This window comes from Pongo abelii, chromosome 6 (genome assembly GCF_028885655.2).
Source record: "Pongo abelii isolate AG06213 chromosome 6, NHGRI_mPonAbe1-v2.0_pri, whole genome shotgun sequence".
NCBI lineage: Eukaryota > Metazoa > Chordata > Mammalia > Primates > Hominidae > Pongo > Pongo abelii.
Genome location: NC_071991.2, coordinates 48,611,268 through 48,635,302, shown reverse-complemented (window position 1 = coordinate 48,635,302; position 24,035 = coordinate 48,611,268). Strand labels below are relative to the sequence as shown.

The window sequence follows — 24,035 nt, the reverse complement described above, 5'->3', positions numbered from 1 at the left end:
CCATATTGTAGGAATTCTCAAGAAAACTGTGTTGATCTTTTAGTTTTTTTACTTTTTTTTTTTTTTTTTTGAGACAGGGTCTGGCTCTGTCTCCCAGGCTGGAGTGCAGTGGTACGATCATGGCTCCACTGCAGCCTTGACCTCCTGGGCTCAAGTGATCCTCCCACCTCAGCTTCCCAAGTAGCTGGGACTAAGATGTGTGCCACCATGCCCGACTACTTTTTAAAATTTTTTATAAAGACAGGGTTTCCCCATGTTGCCCAGGCTGCTCTCAAACTCCTGGCCTCAAGTGATACTCCTGCCTCAGCCCTCCCACCTTGGCCTCCCAAAGTGTTGGGTTTGCGGGCGTGAGCCACCTTGCCCAGCCCGAGTCTTAACAATGTCATGAAAAAAAACAGAAAGAATAAGGCAAGTGGAGACTATCACAGATTAAAAGAGATGAAAGATTATAACCAAATGCAATGTATAAATCTTGATTGGATCTTAGATCACAAAAAAGGAGCTACAAAGGACATTTTGGAGGCACTCTGGAAAATTTGAAGTGGACTGTATTTTAGATGTTATATTTAATCAATAATAAATTTCTTAAACAAATCATATAGTAATGTCAGAAAATATCCTGTTCTTAGGAGATACTATGGGCGGAAGTGTTATAGGTGCAGCTTACTTCAAAATGCTTTTATAGTTTTCAGAAAATGCTTTTTAGAAAAATATGTATACACAAATAAAAATAAAACAATATGTATTCCCAAATTTCCTATTCCTTTATCTCTTACTGACAAAAACGAAATTTTACAATTTGGTTCTATTACAGAACCAGATTTCTTCCCTCTTGATATGACATAAAGAAAATTTGTTCTGACAATAAAGTAAAAATAGTGTGAAGCTAAGTCTTATTTAATGCTAAGCTTGAGTGAGGGGAATGCTGATCTGGTGTGTTTGGGGACTATGTGCCATGGCTTCTACTCACCTTCCCGAGAGCAGTCAGCAGATGGAAGTCTATGGTATCTCTGTATCGAAGGATTTGAAGAATTCCATCCAAGTATACCTGGTCTTTACTAAAACACCCTGGAGGAACCAGAATAGTGTTTACTTTCTGATGTTTAGAAAAATTACTAAGTAGATATTAGCTCATTCCATTTACTGCAGGAATCAGTCCTGTATTAAAAATATTCTAGTTTGCCAACATTTATTTTTATTTTTATTTAACTATCTTCATTACATAAAATGTCAGGTCTTGGGAAGTGCCAGGATGGTATGCAGACTAGAACCTTAAGAATTCCTTCTCCTCACACATCCTCCCCATTATTAAAATAACAATTCTTTCCTCACTATAAAGACTGGTAATTTTAAATATATGAGTCTTATAAATGTGATTATCCCACCTTCCCCTACTCCTACCATTCAGTCATAACTCCCATTGTGCACTGAAGGCATCTGAGTGGGGAGGCCTGAGCAGCATAGTTTTAGAGCAGGTACATCTCAATAAAGGTAGTGGAGAGACGCAGGATTTTAGAAACTCCTGGTATTTAGAATATTAATAATCCTCCCCCTCCATTAAACAAAAACAAACTATGGTTTTAAAGCATAAATTCTGACATTAGTTCCTCTCTATGTAAACAACTAGAACTAGATTTGGGAGAGCATGTAGGTTTAAAAAATAGAAAAAAATGGATAAAGACATGAAAAGTAGAAAATTTCATTAATCTGAACCTAGTTAGAAAAGGATGTTCTGTTTACACAGTAAACCTTGTTCCCATCCTGACATAATTTGTGTAATTTTTTAAAAAATTTTGCTCTATTAAATTAATTAAAATTCTACCACATGGAGTCATATATTAAGGAATTATTGTTAATTTGGTTAGGCATGCTAATAGCATGAGGATGATTTAAAAAATTGTCCTAATCACAGATGCACATTGAAATATTTATGGGTAAAAGGACATGATGTTGGAATTGGCTTTAAAATACTATAGGAAAACGAATTTGGAAGAAGAGACGAACCACAGTTAGAAAATGTTGATAATAGCTATGATCAGGTAATATATTACTGGAGTTCAGCATATTAATCATTCTTTTGTATACATTTGAAATCTTCCATAATAAAACATGAAAAACACAGAAGTATGTGAAAAAAAGAAAAAAGGGACTAGTCTAAAAATGATGAGCCTCCACGGGGTGGGTATCAAAGGAACACGGAAGCCCTGTGCATCTGGGTACAGAGTACTAAAATCCAGGCAAAGGAATCTAAAAAGAACACTCAAAAATGCCCTTGAAAAAAAGAGTACAAATTAAGAAACATTTGTTTAAAAGTCATTTTGAATTTCAGGTTAGTTCAGTATATCAACAAATTTTCTTCTAAGAGTATTGAGAAGAGTATTCTAAGAAATGGCAGACATGTTGCTTATCTGAAATCCCGCCTGGAATTGGCTATGCACACATGAAAGACAGGAGAGAGATGTCCTTCTCTTTCCTGCTTCCTATCTTACCTGCTCCTGGCTCTAAGGCACTACGCTGTCATACGATTACAACACTAGTATGAAATGTTAATGTGGGCTAGCAACATAACCATCACTAATTTGAGTAAGTATTTACCAAGCTCCAAATAAATAGTTTAAAAACACTCTTAGGCTGGGCATGGTGGCTTACACCTGTAGTCCCAGCACTTTGGGAGGCCGAGGCAGCTGGATCACCTGAAGTCGGGAGTTCAAGACCAGCCTGGCCAACAGGGTGAAATCCCGTCCCTACTAAAAATACAAAATTAGCTGGGCATATTGGTGCATGCCTTCAGTCCCAGCTACTTGGAAGGCTGAGGCAGGAGAATCACCTGAACCCAGAAGGCAGAGGTTGCGGTGAGCCGAGATCGCACCATTGTACTCCAGCCTAGGTGACAAGAGTCATACTCTATCTCAAAAAAAAAGCAGAGACTGCCTCTCTAGATTCTGCCTCTCTGGGCAGGGCATCTCTGAAAGAAAGGCAGCAGCCCCACTAAGGGGCTTATAAATAAAACTCCCATCTCTCTGGGATAGAGCACCTGGGGGAAGGGGTGCCAGTGGGCGCAACTTCAGCAGACTTAAACGTTCCTGCCTGCTGGCTCTGAAGACAGCAGCGGATCTCCCAGCACAGTGCTCGAGCTTTGCTAAGGGACAGACTGCCTCACAGCAATAAAATGGTCAAAATATTGATACATGCTACAACATGAATGAATTTTGAAAACATCATGCTAACTGAAAGAAGCCCACCACAAAAAATCACAGATAATTCTATTTATATGAAATGTTCAAAATAGGTAAATCTAGAGATGAAAAGAACACCAAAAGCAGTTGCTTAGAGCTGGAGAGAGGGGAGGAAATGGGGAATGAATGCTAATGGGTATGGGTTTCTTTTAAGGTAATGAAAACATTCTGGAATTAGACAATGGTGATGGTTGCACAACTCTGAATATTCTAAAAATCACTGAACTCTACATTTTAAATGGGTAAATTGTATGGCATGTGAATTATATCTCAGTATAGCTGTTTTTAAAAAGTCAAAGAGAAAGCAAAAAAAGAAAAAAAAAAAAAAGAAAAAAATGTTAACAATAAGTGAATCCAGATGAAGCGTAGATGGGTGTTCATTCTAACATTCTTTCCATATTCTATAGGTCTGAGATTTTTCAAAATTGAGCTGGGTAAAAATAATGCTAAGAAAATGTGGTTTGGGAAAACCAGTTCTGACCTCAGGTAACAAAGGTTTAATTTTTTTAAGTAAGTGAATTTTGTGATTCAGGGATTAGGATGTAAACAAAATCACTAGACAACTAGTCAGTAAGTCAGAAAACCTACAGTTAAGGGACACCCACCTGGTTGGGAAGTATCAGTCCATCCCCTCTTGGCCCGTACACAATAATCCCATCTTGTATTGGGGTCCTTGACAAACCTGCCAATATCTTTGAAGAGTTCACAAAAAGACATTTGGCTGGCTTGATAAACAGTGTAGTAGAGGAGGGCAGCCCTCCATAAAAAAGGGTCTTTTCTAAACAGAACACTGTGAATACTTGCTAGTCCTTCCTCTGTGGGATTATTTGGCTTTAGCTCATGTTTTTTACGTCCAGTCCAACTGTTCCATGGCTGCTGGAGGTTGTTAATACCTCGAAAATAATGTGTACCTATGGAGAAGAAAAGTTACATGAATAAGAAGAAATGCCATTCTTGTTTTAATTCTTCCCCCAAAGTTAGATTCCATCAACAATTCTAAAACCAGCTGGGTGCGGTGGCTCATGCCTGTAATCCCAGCACTTTGGAAGGCCGAAGCAGGCGGATCACTTGAGTTCAGGAGTTGGAGACCAGCCTGGGCAACATGGTGAAACATGTCTACCAGAAATACAAAAAATTAGCTGGGTGTGGTGGTGTGCACCTGGGGTCCCAGCTACTCAGGAGGCTGAGGTGAAGAGGATCACTTAAGCCTGGGAGGCAGAGGTTGCAGTGAGCTGAGATCCTGCCACTGTGCCCAAGACTGGGCGACAGACTGAGATCCCATCTCAAAAAAACAAAAAAAATTCTAAAGCCAAATTGATGTGTGCCTACAAATCAAAACAAAGTAGAAAATGACCTGATCCTAACATCTCTTGGGTGTGAAGGAGTACACTGCCTTCAAAAGGATCACATGTCTCAAGAGAGGAGGTATAACCTTTTTAACAATTTAGTTTTTTAAAGAGAAGAATCACAGACTTGATGTTTGAAAAGAACCTCAAAGATACCTTAATTCAACCCCCTCAGTTTAATGTAGGGGAAATCCAGAGCAGTTAAATGACTTTCCAGGTTCAATACACCTAAACACTTCCCTTAAAAAATCTAATTTGAAATGAGACATAAATACATTAGCTTCAGTCCAAGTGAAGCTCATGACTTCTTGCTAGATTTTCTTCTACTAAGAAAATAAAATAAATACTACTAAGAAAAAACCCATTCTAAAAGAACATTTCTTTAGAGCTAATTCCTGATATTACAAATAAACAAATGGAAAGGATTGCCCCTACCTATTTCATGCCTCAGCATTCCCTCCAGCCAATGCTCACGTGCAGTGGACACATTGATGGTCAGAGTCGGACATCCATTTACTACTGTCATTGATGCTCGGGAAAGCAGGTCCTCAGTGAGATGAACTACAATCTAAGGGACAAGAGAAAAAGTACACAGACATAAAACAAAACACAAAGGTAAGGGGAGAAGCTTTCACAGAAAACAATGGGCCTGTAAATTAACACTGTTTTTTGTTTATAACCACCTTAAATCTCCCAGAAACCAAGATGGAATGTGCAGCCAAATCACCTGTGACCCTTCTAATTTTGACCCTTTGGGAACTCAAGAACCTTCCATGAGTTTAAGGGAAAGTAGATGGCTGTGCTGAGGAAGACAGAAAGGACTTAAAATTGTACCTCTGAGGTGTCGTAAATACGCTCCCTGGCTAAACTGATGCAGAAGAAGATACAGGCGCCAGAATCCAGATCATTGCCAGCACCAAGGCTTTGAGACTGATCACTAAGAAGACTAATAAAAGAGGCTGCTGGGGCAAATCTCTTCATTGGCAATTTTCATAAAGTAATTCATCTAATCCCACAAGTTATACAGAAATGGCAGTAAGAAAAACAAAAAGACACTAAACACATCAAAACAATTCAATGCAACAGGAACTTAAGACTTATTGAGTAAGAAATCTGGGCGACTAATTTAATGAGTAAAATAGTTGGGAAAACAAAATCTACAGAAAAGAACTACGACTAGGCTGGGCGCAGTGGCTCATGCCTGTAATCCCAGCACTCTGGGAGGCCAAGGCAGGCGGATGACCTGAGGTCAGGAGTTGGAGACCAGCCTGGCCAACACCGCAAAAACACTGTCTCTACTAAAAATACAAAAATTAGCTGGGTGCGGTGGCTGGTGCCTGTAATCCCAGCTACTAGGGAGGCTGAGGCAGGAGAATCACTTGAACCCGGGAGGCAGAGGTTGCAGTGAGCCAAGATTCACCACTGCACTCCAGTCTGGGCGACAGAGCGAGACTCCATCTCAAAAAATAAAATAAATAAAATAAAATAAAATAAGCTACGACTGTCACTGACAGTAACTCCTTGTGTTCACTTGCAATTCATACCTCCCCTAGGCAGCCTTCCTTCATCATGTACTTTCTAACGTGACTCCAGATTCGAGTTTTAGAGAGCAAGCTACCACCAGTGGCTTGTTCAAATTTTTCATAACTTCCGTATTTCTGTAAAGTCAGTTCCATAATATTGATAGACTGTAAAAGAAAGAGAGATAATGAAAGTAAACAGCCTCATATTACTTTGAGATGTCATAAGCTAGCTATGTTATTTATTGTGACCTATTCTAGGTTTATTGATTTCCAAATTAAACTGCAACTGAAGTGCCAAACTTTTCTAATCCTAAACAACTTCCACTCATTTTCGCAAATTTGTACAAATGCCTGTACACTTTAGCAATACGAACTCTTCCCCTGTGTTCATTTCTCCTTAACATGCTGACAGAGGGCTCAAGAACTGCGTATCTCAAGTGCTAACATCTGACAGGCCGAGAAGCTGGGGAGAGGGGCTCCTGGCTTCTCTAAGATAATTTGGTGGTTTGGCAGGAGAACTCAGAGTGGAAGGTATGTCTCTGTGCAAGTCAACAGATTACCACTGCCCTTTGAATGAAAAAAAAAAATTTCAAAATTTTAAGAACACACATAATAATCAGTCTGACCCCAAAAACTATTGAAATAAAAATTAAAAAAAAATTTTTTTTAAAGAATCAGCCAGGCATGGTGGCTTATGCCTGTAATCCCAGCACTTTGGGAGGCTGAGGCAGGCGGATCACTTGAGGCCAGGAGCTCGAGACCAGCCTGGTCCACATGGTGAAACCCTGTCTTTACTAAAAATAGAAAAAAATAGCCAGACATGGTGGCACATGCTTGTAATCCCAGCTACTTGGGAGGCTGAAGCAGCAGAATCCTTGCACAACCCAGGAGGCGGAGGTGGTGAGGAGCCGAGATCGCGCCATTGCACTCCAGCCTGGGCAACAAGAGTGAAACTCCATCACAAAAAAAAAAAAAAAAAAAAAAGCAATCAGTCTTCTGCAACAATCTATTTTCCTGGGCTACTCTTTGGCAGAAAACAAATTCTCAACATTAATAAAAATACCTTTATCTTTCAGTCAAGGCAGGATATTATCTACTTTTCATTCTTCATAAATTTTTGCAGCAAAGGAATTAGAAAGTTGAGATATTTTATCACATATGCACAAATTAACACACATATGCAGAATGGAGAACTAAAAATAACTGGTAAGGAATCACAAATTATCAGTATCTATGGGAAAGTCATAGAAAGGAACACCTGAGGAAAAAGAAAATTGCTTTTCAAAGGCCTTTTGGGAAAAAAGCTAAAAAATTCAACTCTATCTTACATGAATTGTGTAAGAACCTAGGGAATTCATATACATGTCATATAAATCTGTAGTTTCTGAGCTGTCAGACTAGTAAAGAGATTACACGTACAAGCTCTGGAGTTGATGCCATGGCTCTGTCCTCTTCTGGCTGTGCCATCATGAGCAAGTCACTAAACTTGTTTATTATTATTATTATTATTATCATTATTATTATTATTATTACACTAGTCCAGTGCAGCAGTGAGAAAAGGGAAAAGAGTAGAGCAAGGAGTTTGACCTGTAACTGATGTGAACAATCAATTGAGATAACTCACTACCTTCTGACTGCCCTCAGCCTCCTCATTTGTAAATGAGGATAACAATAATAACATCTACTTCATGGTTTTATTGAGAAAATTTAGTTAACCTTTATAAAGCATGGTGTCTGTGACATAATAAGTAGTCAATACATATTATCTATTATATCATCATTGGTATGTTACCAATGAGGACTAAACTCTGATCTTTGTTTTCCTCTTTTGCCCAAATTCCTATCTAAAGGGCCTGCAGGCTCATGCCCTTTAAACCATAAAATCTCCTAAGATGGGTCTTAATTTAACCCTATATAGTGTGGCTTACCTTCCAACCTGACTCTGGCATAACATCACAAGACTGATAAAGAAGGAAATAAAAATATTTTACCCCAAAATATGTTTCTTTGCCATATTTTGAAATGGCCCTGCAAAGCTCTTTTGTGGGGGTAAATTCTGCATCTGTTGAATCTCTATAACATAACTAGATCTTTCCCTTTCCAGGCCCTCCCAGTCCTGAAGACATTAACTGAGAGTCTAGCACCTTTTTAATGTATTTATTTTTATTTTTGTTTCTCTGGATACAGTATCTTGCTCTGTCAGCCAGGTCGGAGCACAGTAGCGCGATCATGGCTCACTGTATACTCAACCTCCTGGCCTCAAGGGATCCTCCCATCTGTCTCCTGAGTAGCTGGGACAACAGACATACACCACCATGCTGGCTAATTTTTAAAATTTTTTTGTAGAGACAGTCTTGCTATGTTACCCAGGCTGGTCAATTCCTGGCCTCAAATGATCCTCCCACCTCCACCTCCCAAAGTGCTGGGATTACAGGTATGAGTCACCACGCCCAGTCTCTGGCACCTTTTATTTTTATTTTTAATTAAAAAAAAAATAGACACAAGGTCTCACTATGTTGCCCAGGCTAGTCCTGAACTCAAGGTCAAGTGATCCTCCCATCTCAGCCTCCCAAAATGCTAGGATTATACGTTTGAAAGGTTTGAATAAGAAACATTTGTCATCTATTATCTCTAAGGGTGGCCACCTATGAGACTTCATCTATGTAATAAGAACCTTGGTCTCTAGACTTCCTTAACTGAAACCAAACACTCCTTTCTATTGATTCCAGATTTTCAGATAACTTAAATCTTTCAATCAACTGCCAATCAGAAAATCTTTGAATCCACCTATATGCTGTAAGCCCCCTCTTTGAGTTGTCCTATCTTTTTAGACCAAACCAATGCATTCCTCACATGTATTGATTGAGACATAAGATGTTTCCCTAAAATGTATAAAACCAAGCTGTAACCCAACCACCATGGACACATTTTCTCAGGACTTCTTGAGACTATGTCTCAGGCCATGGTCCTTCATATTTGTCTTAGAATAAACCTTTTTTTTAAGTATTTTTACAGAGTTTGTCAACACCATTCTCTATAAATAACACCACTGTAGATAACATGCCTGAAACAAAAATTACAAGAAAGCTCACATACTGCAAGTCATAATTCAACATATATATCACTAATTGAAAAATATACATTACTAATAAACTAGGCATGTATCATTAAGTTATCATAATAAGAAATGGCTTCAATAGGCTTTGCCTGGCTTCTGGGCCCAAAACTGTTACTGAAAGCCTTGCTATTCAAAGTATAGTCTGAAGGCCAGCAGCACTGGCGTGGCATGGGAACTGGTGCCAAATGCAGAATTTTGGCCACTTATCACCTTCATGCCTATTGATTCAGAATCTGCATTTTAACAAGATCCCCAGGTGATTCAAGTGCATGTAAAATGTGAGAGGGATTTCAGAGAAGGGCAAATACAAGTGCTCCAGAAGCTGATTAATCCATATGACAACTAAGACAATTAAAAGCACAAATTAGCATATAATTAAAAACCTGTTTTAGGAGATTAGCAAAGATACTTTGCATACACTAACCTAATAGTCACCAGGTATTCATGTATCAAAGAGTAAGAAGAATGTGACAAATGTGGCCTGAAGAATTGCAGAAGAGAAGTGGTACCTTGTATTAATATATTGAACTGTGAAGACTTAAAAATGGTTAAAAAATATCTCTAAGAAGTATTATGATTTCTGCTTATAGATCTTTTTTTTTTTTTTTTCTTGAAACGGAATCTCGCTCTGTTGCCAGGCTGAGGTGCAGTGGCACGATCTCAGCTCACTGCAACCTCCACCTTCCAGGTGTTGCCCAGGCTGTTCTCAAACTCCTGAGTGATTCTCCTGCCTCAGCATCCTGAGTAGCTGGGATTACAGGCATCTGCCATCATGCCCGGCTAATTTTTGTATTTTTTAGTAGAGATGAGGTTTCACCATGTTGGCCAGGCTGGTCTCGAACTCATGGCCTCAAGTGATCCGCCTGTCTCGGCCTCCTAAAGTTAGTGCTGGGATTATAGGCATGAGCCACTGCACTTGGCCTGCTTATACGTCTTTTAAAGCATGTAGTTAATTTCAGATAAAATTATAATAGCTTTTCTAAGGCATATGCTTACTTGGTAGGAAAATGTGGTTATCTGGTTATTTCTTGTAGCAAATATAAAAGTCTAGAGAATTATGAAAAACTTAAATACACGTGTTCCTTGTTATCACAGATCACAGAATGAATGACTAAATCAAAGAATGAATAAAAGCAGTGGGATTTTTGTTTGTTTCTTTGCTGAGGGAATGCAATTCTTCTATCACAATGGTACATAACAGCATATCACCTCCTTTGTTTCATCTTGACTTGCATGGCACCATCACAGTGTCAACACTTAATGGGAGCTACATCAATGTTCCTAAAAGGCAATCTTAATATTCAGCTTTAAATATTACATTATATTCAATCACTCTTCTCTGAATGTCTAGCCTTTCATTATCTTTATTGATTATTTTCTTCATCAGTTTTTCAACTGGTCCAACACAGACTTATCAGTGACCTGCAGCATCCTTCACTGATCCTAAGAACTAACCTCCCCCCATCTGCATTATAATATCCCACAGCATAGAGATAGCGACAGTAGCTGAATTGGTGGAAATAAGTTCAAGCTTGAAGAAAGAATTCATGTTGAATGGCAATGAGTCAATCACTTCATCAGTGAATATTTTTGTGTTACAATGATTTCTGCTTCCTTATACAACTTCTCAACTGTAGGCCACAGACATTTTGAGTCTAATCCCAATTTTGGAAAACGGAAACAGCAGCTTTAAAAGGCACAGGGAAGCTTGGAAGAATATACCGAAAGGCTTAAGTTCATGTCTGGGAATCAGATGATTGATGGGTTGCACTGATGTTTATTATTTGTATTTTTCAGAAGTTTTAAAATTCCTCACAATATGTAATATGTTAGTGCTATGAACAGAAGTAAAAAGTTATTTTATTTTAAAAGGGAGAAAAAAGGTAGTTTATCTGCTCCCCCTAGAGTTCAGAGAATCAATGTTTACACCACTTGAAGAATCAGGCATTCACACACCTCCACATGGGTAATACTTTTAGAGGCAATAAATTTCATATCAAACCTCTCTCTTCTCCATTATATCATCACTTATGTTAATAAGAAAAATACATCTCCCAATATAATATATAACTCCAAAGAAAAAGAATGGGTAAGAAGAAAAAAGAGATGTGATACATTGCATTCCGGGATATATGGTTCCCTTACTTGAAGTCCTATAGCCAAAGGTAGACTCCTGATTGTAATACATCATGGGAAATGAAGGTTTTCATTTTCTGCATTGCTATAATCTGAATATTTATGCCCCACCCACATTCTTATTTTGAAATCCTAACCCCCAAGGTGAGGGTATTAGGAGGTAGGGCCTTTGGAAAGTGATTAGGTCATTAGGGTAGAACCTTCATGATTGTGATTAGTGCCTTTATAAAAGAGGCCCCAGGGCTCTTTTACTACAGTGGCTCATGCCTGTAATCCCAGCACCTTGAGAGACCAAGGTGGGATGATCACCTGAGGCCAGGAGTTCAAGACAAGACCTATGCAACATCTGCCTCTAAATAAAAGTGGCCCCAAAGAGCTAGCTAGCCCCTTCCACCATGTGAGGACACACAGCCTTCTAAGGTGCCTTCCATCAACTAGAAAGAGGGTTCTCATCAGACACCAGATCTGATGGTGCCTTGATTTTGGACTTCCCAGGCACCAGAACCATGAGAAATAAATTCTGTCATTCATAAGCTACTCAGTTTATGGTATTTTGTTACAGCAGCCCAAATGCATTTTTTGTACTAAGACATGCATTTCCTGGAAAATGGTCTAGAATTTACCTTAGATTCCTTGAAACACTAGCTTTCAACTTTAGTTTTTAGCAGAACTTTTTTTCAGACAAAATCTCACAGAACTCCACCTTAAACTTTAATTGTCTGTTAGAAAATATTTCAGTGTTTGTGGAAGCACTAAAACACACAATGTTTTGGTGGAATATAGTTTGTAAAACACTACATAGGTCTTTTTTTTTTTTTTCTGAGATGGAGTCTCATCCTGTTGTCCAGGCGGGAATGCAATGGCTTGATCTCAGCTCACTGCAACTCTGCCTCCCGGGTTCAAGCTATTCTCCTGCCTCAGCCTCCCACGTAGCTGGGATTACAGGCATCTGCCACCATGCCCAGCTAATTTTTGTATTTTTAGTAGAGATGGGGTTTCACCATGTTGGTCAGGCTGGTCTTAACTCTCTTTCATCCTTGTTCTCGTAGTCATACTAAAATATTGCAGAACACCACCACATGAACGTTTAGCAGGTCCCTAAGCTCAGGAGCCTGGACCAGGAAGCTTGAGAAATCAACTCTCAGGAAGTCAAGACTCTGAAGACTCCAGTAGAGAGATGACTCCTTATGCCTGTCTTCAGACCAATCTTAAGCCTGGATCTGGTGCTTCTTAATCATGGATGAGTAATTTTTTTGTTTGTTTTGGAAACAGAGTCTCCCTCTGTCGCCCAGGCTGGAGTGCAGTGGTGCGATCTTGGCTCACTGCAACTTCCACCTCCCAGGTTCAAGCGATTCTCCTACCTCAGCCTCCTGAGTAGCTGAGACTGCAGGCGCATGCTGCCACGCCCATCTAATTTTTTTGTATTTTAGTAGAGACAGAGTTTCAGCGTGTTGCCCAGGCTGTTCTCGAACTCCTGAGCTCAGGCAATCCGCCTGCCTCGGTCTCCCAAAGTGTTAGAATTATAGGCACGAGCCACCGCGTCCAGCCACGGATGAGTAATTTTTACAAAGATACATGAGCTCTGTGAAGAACTGTGATGTTCCAAGGAAATAGGAAGCATTACCCTGAAAACTCAAATGAAGAACATACCTACCTCTGAAAGAATATTAGGTTAAACCAGATGACACTGCCATCTTTGTAGGTCAAAATGATTAAATATGAATAATTTAAAATGGTCCAACCTAATACATTCTGCAGGAAACCAATAAAATTTTAGAAAGTGAAAGCTTCATCTTACAAATTAATAAAACCAATAATAATCTTCAAAAATTTTCTTAGAGGCCAGGCATGATAGCTCAAGCCTCCCAGCACTCTAGGAAGCCAAGGTAGGAGGACCACTTGAGGCCAGGAGTTTGAGTTCAAGACCAGCCTGGTCAATATAATGAGACCCTGTAGGAGAGGAGAGGAGAGGGGAGCAGAGGGGAAGGGAGGAGAGAGGAGGGGAGGGGAACTGAGGAGAGAGGAGGAGAGGGGAAGGGTAGGGGGAGGGGAGGGGAGCGGGGAGGGGGGAGCGGAGGGGGGGGAGGGGGAAGGGGGGCGGGAGGGGAGAGGGAGAGAGGAGGGGAGGGGAGAGGAGAGGGGAGGGGAGAGGAGAGGAGGGGAGGGAAGTGAAGGAAAGGGAAGGGAAAGGAGAGGGAGAGGGAGAGGGGAGGTGGAAAGGAAGGAAAGAAGGAAAGAAGAGAAGGAAAGAAGGAAGGAAAGAAAAGAAAAAAAGAAAAAGAAAAGAGAAGGAAGGAAAGAAAGTAATGAAGGAAGAAAAGAAAAGAAAAAGAAAATGTTTAAAGAAGTATAAAAAATTATCTTAGGAAAAGAGAAAAAAGGTCAAAATGAGAGGGAAGGTGAGACATGTGAAATGCATATGGCTAATATTAAGTCTGTTAATTATAAAAATGAATAAAAGAAAACTAAAATAAATGGTTCAGAGAAATACTCAAAATTAAGGCAACTTTTCTTAGCGACAAAAAGACCTGAGTAAAACTGATCAGATGGCCACTTCAGATCATTGGTTGCCTGGGGACACGGTTCAGGGAAAGAGAGTAACCGCAATATATACCTAAAATGAGTAAATTTTATTGTGTGTAAATAAATAAAACTATTTTCTTAAAAAATGCCATTATTTCTAGGTAAGTTAATAAGAAGAGAAGCACTCTGAGACACATCAGGATGTCTACAATAACCTGCACTGAAAAAGAAACACTCTCCTCTGAACAGCTCATTAACTAGCCTCATTCCCACAAGCTCTAGGCAAAAACCTCCCTAGAGTAAATGACTAACAAAACTGTTTCTCTGAAATAAAAAAGTCCAACAAGGAACAATCTAAATATTCAAGTTAATTACTATACACCTATTATATGAAAAATATGCAGGCACTGAAATTGGTGCTGACATAAAAAATGTTGATGGTTTTTAATGATAAGAGAAAATGTTTATGATAAGTAAGTGAAAGTACATTGACCACAATTATGATCATTAAGCATGGGAAAAGAAAAATACTCTCAAAGATCAATAGTGGTTACCTGTGGGTGGTAGAATTATGGGATTCTTATTCTCCACACTTTTCTAAGTTTTTATACTGAATATAAACTACTTTTCTAACTGGAAAAACAAATGGTTAAGTGCCTTCTACTTTGGAATCTCCTGGCCTTTCTATTCACTATCTAATTACCTTTTCCCACTTGCCAGGCAGGCATTGATATCCCTTCTCTGGAGTATTTGCATTTAACAAAGAAATACATGAAATCGTTTTTAAATCTTAAAAATTCAACTGATATTTTTCTATAATAGATTTTTAGGTAGGGATGATTGTTAGCAGGAAAACAGTTGGTATACTTTGCATTCTTGAGGTTAACTCATGGAACAGACAGCCACTTCCCTAAAAATGTAGCCCAGATTCGCCCACAGATATCAAATATATTCTTTGCTTCCTTCCAACTCTAAGAATAGTGACATAAGTAGAAAGCAATGTAACATTAAAAATTTTCATAAATCAGTTTTAAAATTCCTAGAACCAGAACATCTTAATGTACACACACCTATCCCTATTGTCCAGGTCTCAGCCTCCTAGTCTGCATGAACCTGACTTTGGACCTTTCCTTTGTGTACATCTTAAAATGTACTTGGCCAACTCCTCCATTACCATGTTAGAAAATAGTATAACGGAATCTACTCTTGAGTTCCACAAGACACACTGTCAGGTAGGATAACACTTCTTGCTAAAACTGATGTGAAACAAGCAACCAAATACATTTTTGCCTTTTTAAAAACATTGAACAAAAAAACCCATATTTTTACTAAATTATTATCTCTATTCACAAATCAATCATTTCTGAATCTTTCCCTCTTTATAAAATGAGAATATATTTTTAAAGTTTTAAAAGATTTTTCTTCACCAGAAGCATATAGTTGAAGAAGAGAATATTTTAAATAAAGCTTTGCATATCTTATAGGCATCAAAACAAATTGATTTTCAGAGACCTAGAATCTAGAGCAAAGAGGAAATAAAAGCAAAATGAGTAATTGTTTCACATGAAGGAAATGGTCTTCTCTCTCTCCTCATCTGAATGTCACTTACAATGCCACACAAAATAGAATAGCACCATTATTCATATTACAGATCTGTCATCTCAGGATCCTGGACCTCTATCCCATATCATATATAAAAATTAATTCAAAATGGATCCAAGACCTTAACCTCTTAAGAGCTAAAGCAATAAAACTCTTAGAAGCAAGCATAGGCATACATCTTCATGACCCTGGATTAGGCAATGGGATCTTAGATATGACACCAAAAGCACAAACAACAAAAAGATAAGATGGACTTCATCAAAATTGTGCTTCAAAGGATACTATCATAAAAATAAAAAGTGACCCGAAGAGTGGGAGAAAATGTTTGCAAATTTCATATCTGATATCTAAAATATATAAAGAATTCCTGCAACTCAATAAGAAGAACAAATAATTCAACTGAAAAATTGGCAAAGGATCTGAAATAGGCAGTTTTCCAAAGAGGATATACAAATGGCCATTATTAACCATCAGGGAATTGCAAATCAAAAGCACAATGAGATACCACTTCACTCCCACTGGGATGTCTATAGAAAAAAAAAGGGTTGATGAGAATGTGGAGAAACTGGAACGCTCACATGCTGCTGATGGGAAACTAAAATGGTATAATGACTTTGAAAAACAGTCTGGCAGTTCCTTAAAAGGTTAATAAACACAGAGTAATTATATGTACTAACAAGTCCACTACTAGATGTGGACCCAAGATAACTGAAAACATTTGTCCATAAAAAATGTGTACACAAATGTTCATACAGCATTATTAACAGCCAAAAAGTAGAAACAACCCAAATGTCTATCAAATTATAAAAAAAATAGAATGTAGTATATCCATACATGGAATATTATTCAGCAATAAAAAATGCTGATGCATGCTAGAACACAGCATGGATAAACTTTGAAAACATTATAATAAGTGAAAGAAGCCAGTCACAAAGGACCACAAGGTATTGTATGATTCCATTCATACTGAAAGTCCAGAACAAGCAAATCCAGAAAGTCAGAAAGTAGACTGGTGGTTGCCTAGGGCTGGAAGGTTGGTGAGATGGTGAATGATTGCTAATGGGTACAGTGTTTCTTTTTGGGGTGACAAAATGTTCTAGAATTAGTGGTTATAGTTGCACAACTCTAAATACATTAAAAACCACTGAACTGTACTCTCTTTATTTTTATTTATTTTATTTTACTTTTTTGAGACAGAGTGTCGCTCTGTTGCCCGGGCTGGAGTGCAGTGGCATGATCTTGGCTTACTGCAACCTCCACCTGCCAGGTTCAAGCGATTCTCCTGCCTCAGCCTCCTGAGTAGCTAGGATTATAGGTGCCCGCCACCACACCCGGCTAATTTTTATATTTTTAGTAGAGACAGGTTTTCACCATGTTGGTCAGGCTGGTCTCGAACTCCTGACCTCATGATCCACCTGCCTTGGCCCCCCAAAGTGCTGGCATTACAGGCCTGAGCCACCATGTCCAGTCTATTTTATTGTTTATAATTTTTTTTAGTTTAGTTTTACATTGCAGGAGAACTGCATACTTTAGTATGACATGTGAATTGTATCTTAATAAAGCTATTTTTTTTTAAAGGGAAGAGTAATCAAATAGCATAATTTAACATTGAAATCACTAATCCAGAAAAAAAAGTTTTCTATATAAAACTTTCAACACTGTCTTAGATAATAAAGTTTCTGAAAAATCTCAATATTTTGTTTAATGACAAACTTTTGGTTTACTTGCTGATTTTGTTTACTGTTTAGCAATCTGGAAACCTGACCATCAATCATGTGCTAAAAAACTATCTCCCTTCTCAACTGCAGTTTCCACTCAATGAAAAACTATATACAATGAGGACATCAGTACGATAGGGGGTAGGATGATGCTGTGGAAAGACTAGAAGTCAGAAGACCTGGTTTTACATTGGGGCCCCACCATTTGCTGACTGTGTGCTCTTAGGTTTGTCATTGTACCTGTCTCAGGTTTAGGTTCGTCACTGGCAAAAGGGAGATTAAAATCTCTGCCCTATTTATCTCACAGAGTTGTGAAGACAAAATGAAAGCATGGAGGGGCTGTGAATGTGCTTATTTCCCATATGACTGTAGAAAGTACTTAAGTTTTAACAGAAGATCACTGGGTTTTAATTTTAGGATTTAAGGTAATTGGTTTGCCCTCCAACTTTTTACTCAAGGTTTATGTTTTTCCTGCCTTACTAGTTAATATACCACTCCAACTCTCCCTTCATTCCTCTCCTTTTCAGAAAATTCTAGAATCTAAAACTCCCCCCCCGCCAACAAACAGAATAATCCCTAGGATCTCAGACCGTCCTTTTCTTTAAGCCAGTGTTTTCCAAACTTTCTTGAAGGAAAGCGATCAACAAGATACTGTTTTTTAAAGGTTTCAAGGCCAAATTAATTTGGAAAATATTAAAGTTAAACAAAAGACTCTTCTAAGCTTTTATTATGATACTATGTGTGGTGAATGTTGGAGATGAATATAATATTCTATGTCTTCCAACACATATGATTCCTTTGCTTAGGTGGTGTTCCTCAGAACAGTCCGAAAATGGTTACTTCGGATAAGCATGGGATATATATACACACATATTCATATTCGGCTCTTTAAGCTTCTCAGAATGAAAAGCAAGATACTAAATGAGTTTTTCAATGCTGGTTATTGCTTCCTGGTAGCAAATTAGGTATATAAAGATTTGTGATTACTCAATCAGATCATTAGGCCTCCATTTAAGGTATTGTAGCCACAAACTAATGGGACAGTGGTAGTCACACACTAAAATCCCTTCAGCTGTAAGCAGCAATCACTGTGTAAAGCTACTGATTATAAGACATCTGGAAGAGGCAAAAGAAGAGCATATTTACATTCCAATGCTTTATAAAACACTGTGCTGGCCAAACAAAACATATATGCAGGCTGAACTTGACCCCTGGGTCACAAATTTGGATCCACTGTTTATAAACTATTTCACTACATTTTTAACATACCAGCAAAAAGGACCATTCACTTATCTAGCTATTCCTCACCTTCTATGTGCCAATCACTGTCACTTTTATGCAGTTTTATATTTTAGAATCTAAGTCCCTGTTCTACCATTAGACTGGCAGAGATGACATATAAACAGATCCAATGTAGTAATACTTTAATGGAATTATAAATATTGTGAGATCATTGAAAAAAGGGAAATAGAAGTAGGGGATTAGAGGAAATAGAGGACATTCCATGCAAAAGGGGCTAATATCATCATAAGCATATAGAAACTAAAGAAAGTGAAATAGAGCTTGATTTGACAAGACTGCAGCGTTCCTGGGATGGACAGGCACTGGGAAACTTGTTTATTCAGTGCCAGGAACTGCGCTCAATTCTGGGAATAGCTGAAATAAGAAAAACAAAGAAAAACACACTTCTCTCAAGGAGGTTGGTCTGTGGATAAAGACAAACAAGAAACTGAAGGATGGTAACAGTGGATAAATGCTGTGACAGATATTTATGTGAGATGCTGTGGGAGAATACAGTTGACCTTAGTATAAGGCCTTGCAGGCCATGACAAAGATTTTGAACTTTATCCTAAATTATGAGGAGCCCCGAAGTTTTTTTGAACAGGTGAGATGATCAAATTTGCATCGTAGGAAGACACTGACAGCAGTGTGGAGAGCAGGGGAGAGACACAAGGGAGCAAAAGTACTTTTGCCAACAATCCAGTTTTCTGTAACGTGAACTGCAGACTAGGACCAGATTGTAATAAAAAGAAACAAACCAAAATATTTCAAAATATTATATTCTACCTATGCAGAACCTAGAAAATAAATACATCTCAGACACTGACTATGCCTTCAATGAATGACACAGCCAGGCAAAGAATTAAGTTGTCACCTGTAACTTATCTGACCCTCCTTGCCTCCACACACCCACCCCACACCTTACACCCCTCTTGTATTCTCGGCTGAATTTCTGTGTTATCAGGGCTAGGGGTATTCTGGATGTATAAAAGGGTGAGTGGGAAAATAAGAGGGTAACTGCTACCAGGATAAGATATTTATAAATGGCTTAATACCACAGACTATTCTTTCACCATCTACAAGGGGAAAAGCAGATATTCAACCTGTTTTGTTGAAAAGACTTTGTTAAGGTAAGAACCTGAGAATGTACATGTTAATCAAGTTTTCAAAGGCAAATCAACAAAGCCTTTCAATGAGTCATCAAGGTCATATCTCCTTCCAAGGACATATAATCTGATGGGGGAGTTTCCATCTCTGATCTGTAAAAAAATCTTTCTTGCTGTTTAGGTTAAGAAATAACCCCAGTTCTCCGATCTAATACACAAGGCTACTATGGAACATACTAAACTCAAAATTCTAAAAACCTTATAACTTCAGTGTATCTGTGAAAGGTTTGTGATTTGCTAAACAGAATATCATGTCACCTAGGGAAAGGTATAATTTAAAGAAGGCTTACTTTTCCCTCCCCTTCATTGTTTTGATGACCTGAGGTCTACAAAGATAAAATAATATTTCAATACTAGTACAATTATAACTTAGCTTTAAAGAAATTTTACGTCAAGACATCCTATTAGTGAAGGCAATTTATTTCCAATTAAATTTTTTTCTATCAAAAAAGAAAAATGAACATTTGAGTCGTTTTAAAGCACAATAATGTAATATTATATATGTACCTATTACGTATGTGTTTTAATATAACAATGAATTGCCTATTCCATTCACACTATAAATGCTAAAATCAAAAGACTGTTTTCAGATGATCACATTTAAGTCTTTGCCATACTAATCATTGATTCTAATAAAATGGAGCCTATGTTAAACAGAGCTGGTGAATTAGAGGTAGCAAAATGGCAATCCAAGGGGAAAATGTGGCCCACAGAGAGGTCTTCATTGGTCTGGATGGACTGTGTTTCTTTTTTTTTTGAGACAGAGTCTCATTCTGTCGCCCAGGCTGTAGTGCAATTGGTGTGATCTTGGCTCACTGCAACCTCCACTTCCCGGGTTCAAGCAATTCTCTCAATCCTCATGTCAGCCTCCAAAGTAGCTGAGATTACAGGCATGCGCCACCATGCCCAGCTAATTTTTGTATTTTTAGTAGAGACAGGGTTTCACTATGCTGGCCAGGCTGGTCTTAAACTCCTGGCCTCAAGCAATCCACCCACCTCGGCCTCCCGAAGTGCTGGGATTATAGCCATGAGGCACCATGGCCAGCCTCAGCCTGTGTTTTAACTGACTTGGGTATCAATGTTTACAAACTGGAAGACTTCATATAAAATTCAGGTTTCTACCTTCCCTTGAAAATCTCACAGATACTGGTTCCAAACTGTGGCTCAAACAAAATAACTGCTCTCTGATTTCCAATTTACTACTGTACCCAGCCAGTTTCATTTACAATTTTTGCCCAGATCCTATAGGCATCTGAGTTTGTGAACCTATATACCATGACTATATAGTTTGCTAACCAAGGAGCATGAAAATCAGAATTTATTTCCTAACATAATGAAGTTGGTCCACATAGGTACTTACTTTTAAAATTTGAACTATGGCTGGGTGTGGTAGCTCACGCCTGTAGTCCCAGCATTTGGGAGGCCAAGGTAGGCGGATCACCTGAGGTCAGGAGTTCAAGACCAGCCTGGCAAACATGGTGAAACCCTGTCTCTACTAAAAGTACAAAAATTAGCTGGGCATGGTAGCCCGTGCCTATAGTCCCAGCTACTCGGGAGGCTGAGGCAGGAGAATTGCTTGAACCTGGGAGGTGGAGATTGCAGTGAGCCGAGACTGCATCATTGCACTCCAGCCTGGGGGACAGAGCAAGACTCTGGCTTATAAATAAATAAATAAAATATGAAGTCTATAAATGCAAATGCACTGCTATGCCATAGAGTGTTGTGTGCTATGTTGCTCTGGTGTAGGGAAAAAGGGGCTGTCAGAATCACAGTCCTTTCCTTTTCTCTATTTTGGCAGAATGACTGTCAAATAAGAATGAAACCTCTATTTTAAATATATCTGAGGTTTCCAATAACTCTACTAAGTTACTCTTGACAGCATAGAACTATTAACTTCCACTAAAGTAGTAAAAAAAAAATTTAGGGCCGGGTGTGGTGGCTCATGCCTGTAATCCCAGCACTTTGGGAGGCCAAGGCAGGTGGACTGCATGAGCTCAGGAGTTTGGAACCAGCATGGGCAACATGGTAAAATCCCGTCTGTACAAAAAATACAAAAATTAGCCAGGCATGGTGGCACATGCCTATAGTTCAGCTACTTGCGGGGCTGAGGTGGGAGGACTGCTTGCACCCAGGAAGTCAAGGCTGCAGTGAGCCATGTTTGCACCACTGTACTCCAGACTGGGTGACAAAGGGAGATCCTGTTAAAAAAAAAAAATTTTAATATACAATAACGCAAAGAAAATAGTTTTTCCACTCAAACAGACATCTATCAATATCAAACAATACCCTAACTCTTAAATTATATGGTTGTGATGAAAATGCCTTTTTTGAGAAACATCAAACACTTTCTTAAAAATAAACTTTTCACCGGGCGCAGTGGCTCATGCCTATAATCCCAGCACTTTGGGAGGCCGAGGCGGGTGGATTACCTGAGGTCAGGAGTTCGAGACCAGCCTGGCCAACATGGTGAAACCCTGTCTCTACTAAAAATACAAAAAAATAGCCGGGCGTGGCAGCGCATGCCTGTAATCCCAGCTACTTGGGAGGACAAGGCAGGAGAATCGCTTGAACCCAGGCAGCGGAGTTTGCAGTAAGCTGAAATTGTGCCACTGTACTCCAGCCTGGGCAACACAGTGAGACTCCATCTTAAAAATTAAAAAAAAAAAAGAACTTTTCTTGCAGCTTTCTTTTTCAGCTCTTACTGCAACTATACTGTTTCACTCATGGATATGTCTTTTTATAATAAATCAAGCTATATCACTCTTAATGTTTTATTATTAGAAAGACAGTATGGGCTGGGCACGGTGGCTCATGCCTGTAATCCCAACACTTTGGGAGGTCGCAGTGGGTGGATCACTTGAGGTCAGGAGTTCGAGACCAGCCTGGCCAACAGATGAAGGGAAACGTCGTCTTTACTAAAAATACAAAAATTAGCCAGGCATCGTGGAGGGTGCCCATAATCCCAGCTACTCGGGAGGCTGAGGCAGGAGAATTGGTTGAACCTGGGAGGCTGAGGCTGCAGTGAGTGGAGATCACCACTCTAGCCTGGGCAACAGAGTGAGACTCCATCTCAAAAAAAAAAAAAAAGTATTATGTTTGTAGTTAGTAAATTATGACTGTTCTCATCAGAACCTCGGCTTGCTCTGAGACATACAGTGTTCTGGCTTTTCCTGATTGCTGTTTTTCTTCCCAGAAGTTGCCTTGTCTATGCTTTCCCCTCAAGATGCTACAGGTCAGGCCCGGCGCAGTGGCCCATACCTGTAATCTTAGCACTTTGGGAGGCCAAAGCCAGAGGATCACTTGAGCTCAGGAGACCAGCCAAGGCAGCATAGTGAGACCCCCCAACCTATCCAAAAAGTTTTAAAAAACTAGCCTGGTATGCTGGTGCATGCCTGTAAGTCCCAGCTACTGGGGCTGGGGGCTAAAGTGGGAGGATCGCTTGTGCCCAGCAGTTCAAGGCTGCAGTGAGCTATGATCACACTCCAGCTCTCCAGCCTGGGCAACAGAGCAAGACCCTGTCTCAAAAAAATATGCTACAAGTCTTTTGGTGACAGGGCTAATTTTACAGGTGAGCAATTGTTAATATGTAATCTTCTGAGAGTAAGCTGTTCATGAAAACAGCTGTTTTTTGTTGGCAAAGCTTTAGTACTAACTTTCTGTTTTTCACTTTGGGGCAGAATAGAGAGGTTCCCAGAATCACGGGAAGATACTCCCTGTTTATGCTTTTTTTTTTTTTTTTTTTTTTTTGAGACAGTGTCTCACTCTATCGCCCAGGCTGGAGCACAGTGGTGCGATCTCAGCTCACTGTAACCTCCACCTCCCAGGTTCAAGCGATTCTCCTGCCTTAGCCTCCCAAGTAGCTGGGACTACAGGCGCCCACCACCACGCCCAGCTAATTTTTGTATTTTTAGTAGAGACGGGGTTTTACCATGTTGGTCAGGCTAGTCTCGAACTCGTGACCTCAAGTGATCCGCCTGCCTCGGACTCCCAAAGTGCTGGGATTACAGGTGTGAGCCACCATACCCAGCCTCCTTGTTTATTCTTAAAGTATCCATTTTACTTGAAGATAGGCAATTTACATTTTTCTTTATTAGAATAAAGATACAATATGAAGTATGATGCAAAACTCACATGAACTTAAGATAATACACAGATTTTATCTGAACTATTTACTGCTCAAGAGCACCACTAAGAATCTACTTCTGACCCACTGGTGAGGATGCACCTGACCCCAAGTAGCTTCCTGCAGGCTCTAATTCCAGATCCCTTCCTTAGCACCTATGAAGCACTGTACTCTTTTCTGCAAAGGTCCAAAGCCACAGAAAACAGACATCTTGAGTTTCCGTCAAGTTTAAACATATCTAAGAGTCAGGAAGCTGAGGCTAC

General features: G+C 39.2%; 1 protein-coding gene across 7 annotated transcripts in view; it reads right to left on the bottom strand.

Moving 5' to 3' along the window:
- MATCAP2 (microtubule associated tyrosine carboxypeptidase 2) overlaps positions 1-24,035 on the bottom strand; it is a 66,132-nt gene that overhangs the window by 5,783 nt on the left and 36,314 nt on the right. For 4 of the 7 annotated variants that reach the window (XM_002818052.6, XM_009242863.3, XM_009242864.3 and 1 more), the window contains 4 exons: positions 6,127-6,270; positions 5,018-5,150; positions 3,842-4,147; positions 971-1,068 (listed from right to left, as the gene is read on the bottom strand). In XM_002818052.6, coding sequence (XP_002818098.1) covers positions 971-1,068; positions 3,842-4,147; positions 5,018-5,150; positions 6,127-6,270 — 681 coding nt within the window. The remainder of the gene's footprint in view (positions 1-970; positions 1,069-3,841; positions 4,148-5,017; positions 5,151-6,126; positions 6,271-24,035) is intronic. The other 3 variants (XM_054559313.1, XM_054559310.2, XM_054559312.1) reach the window with 1 other exon arrangement.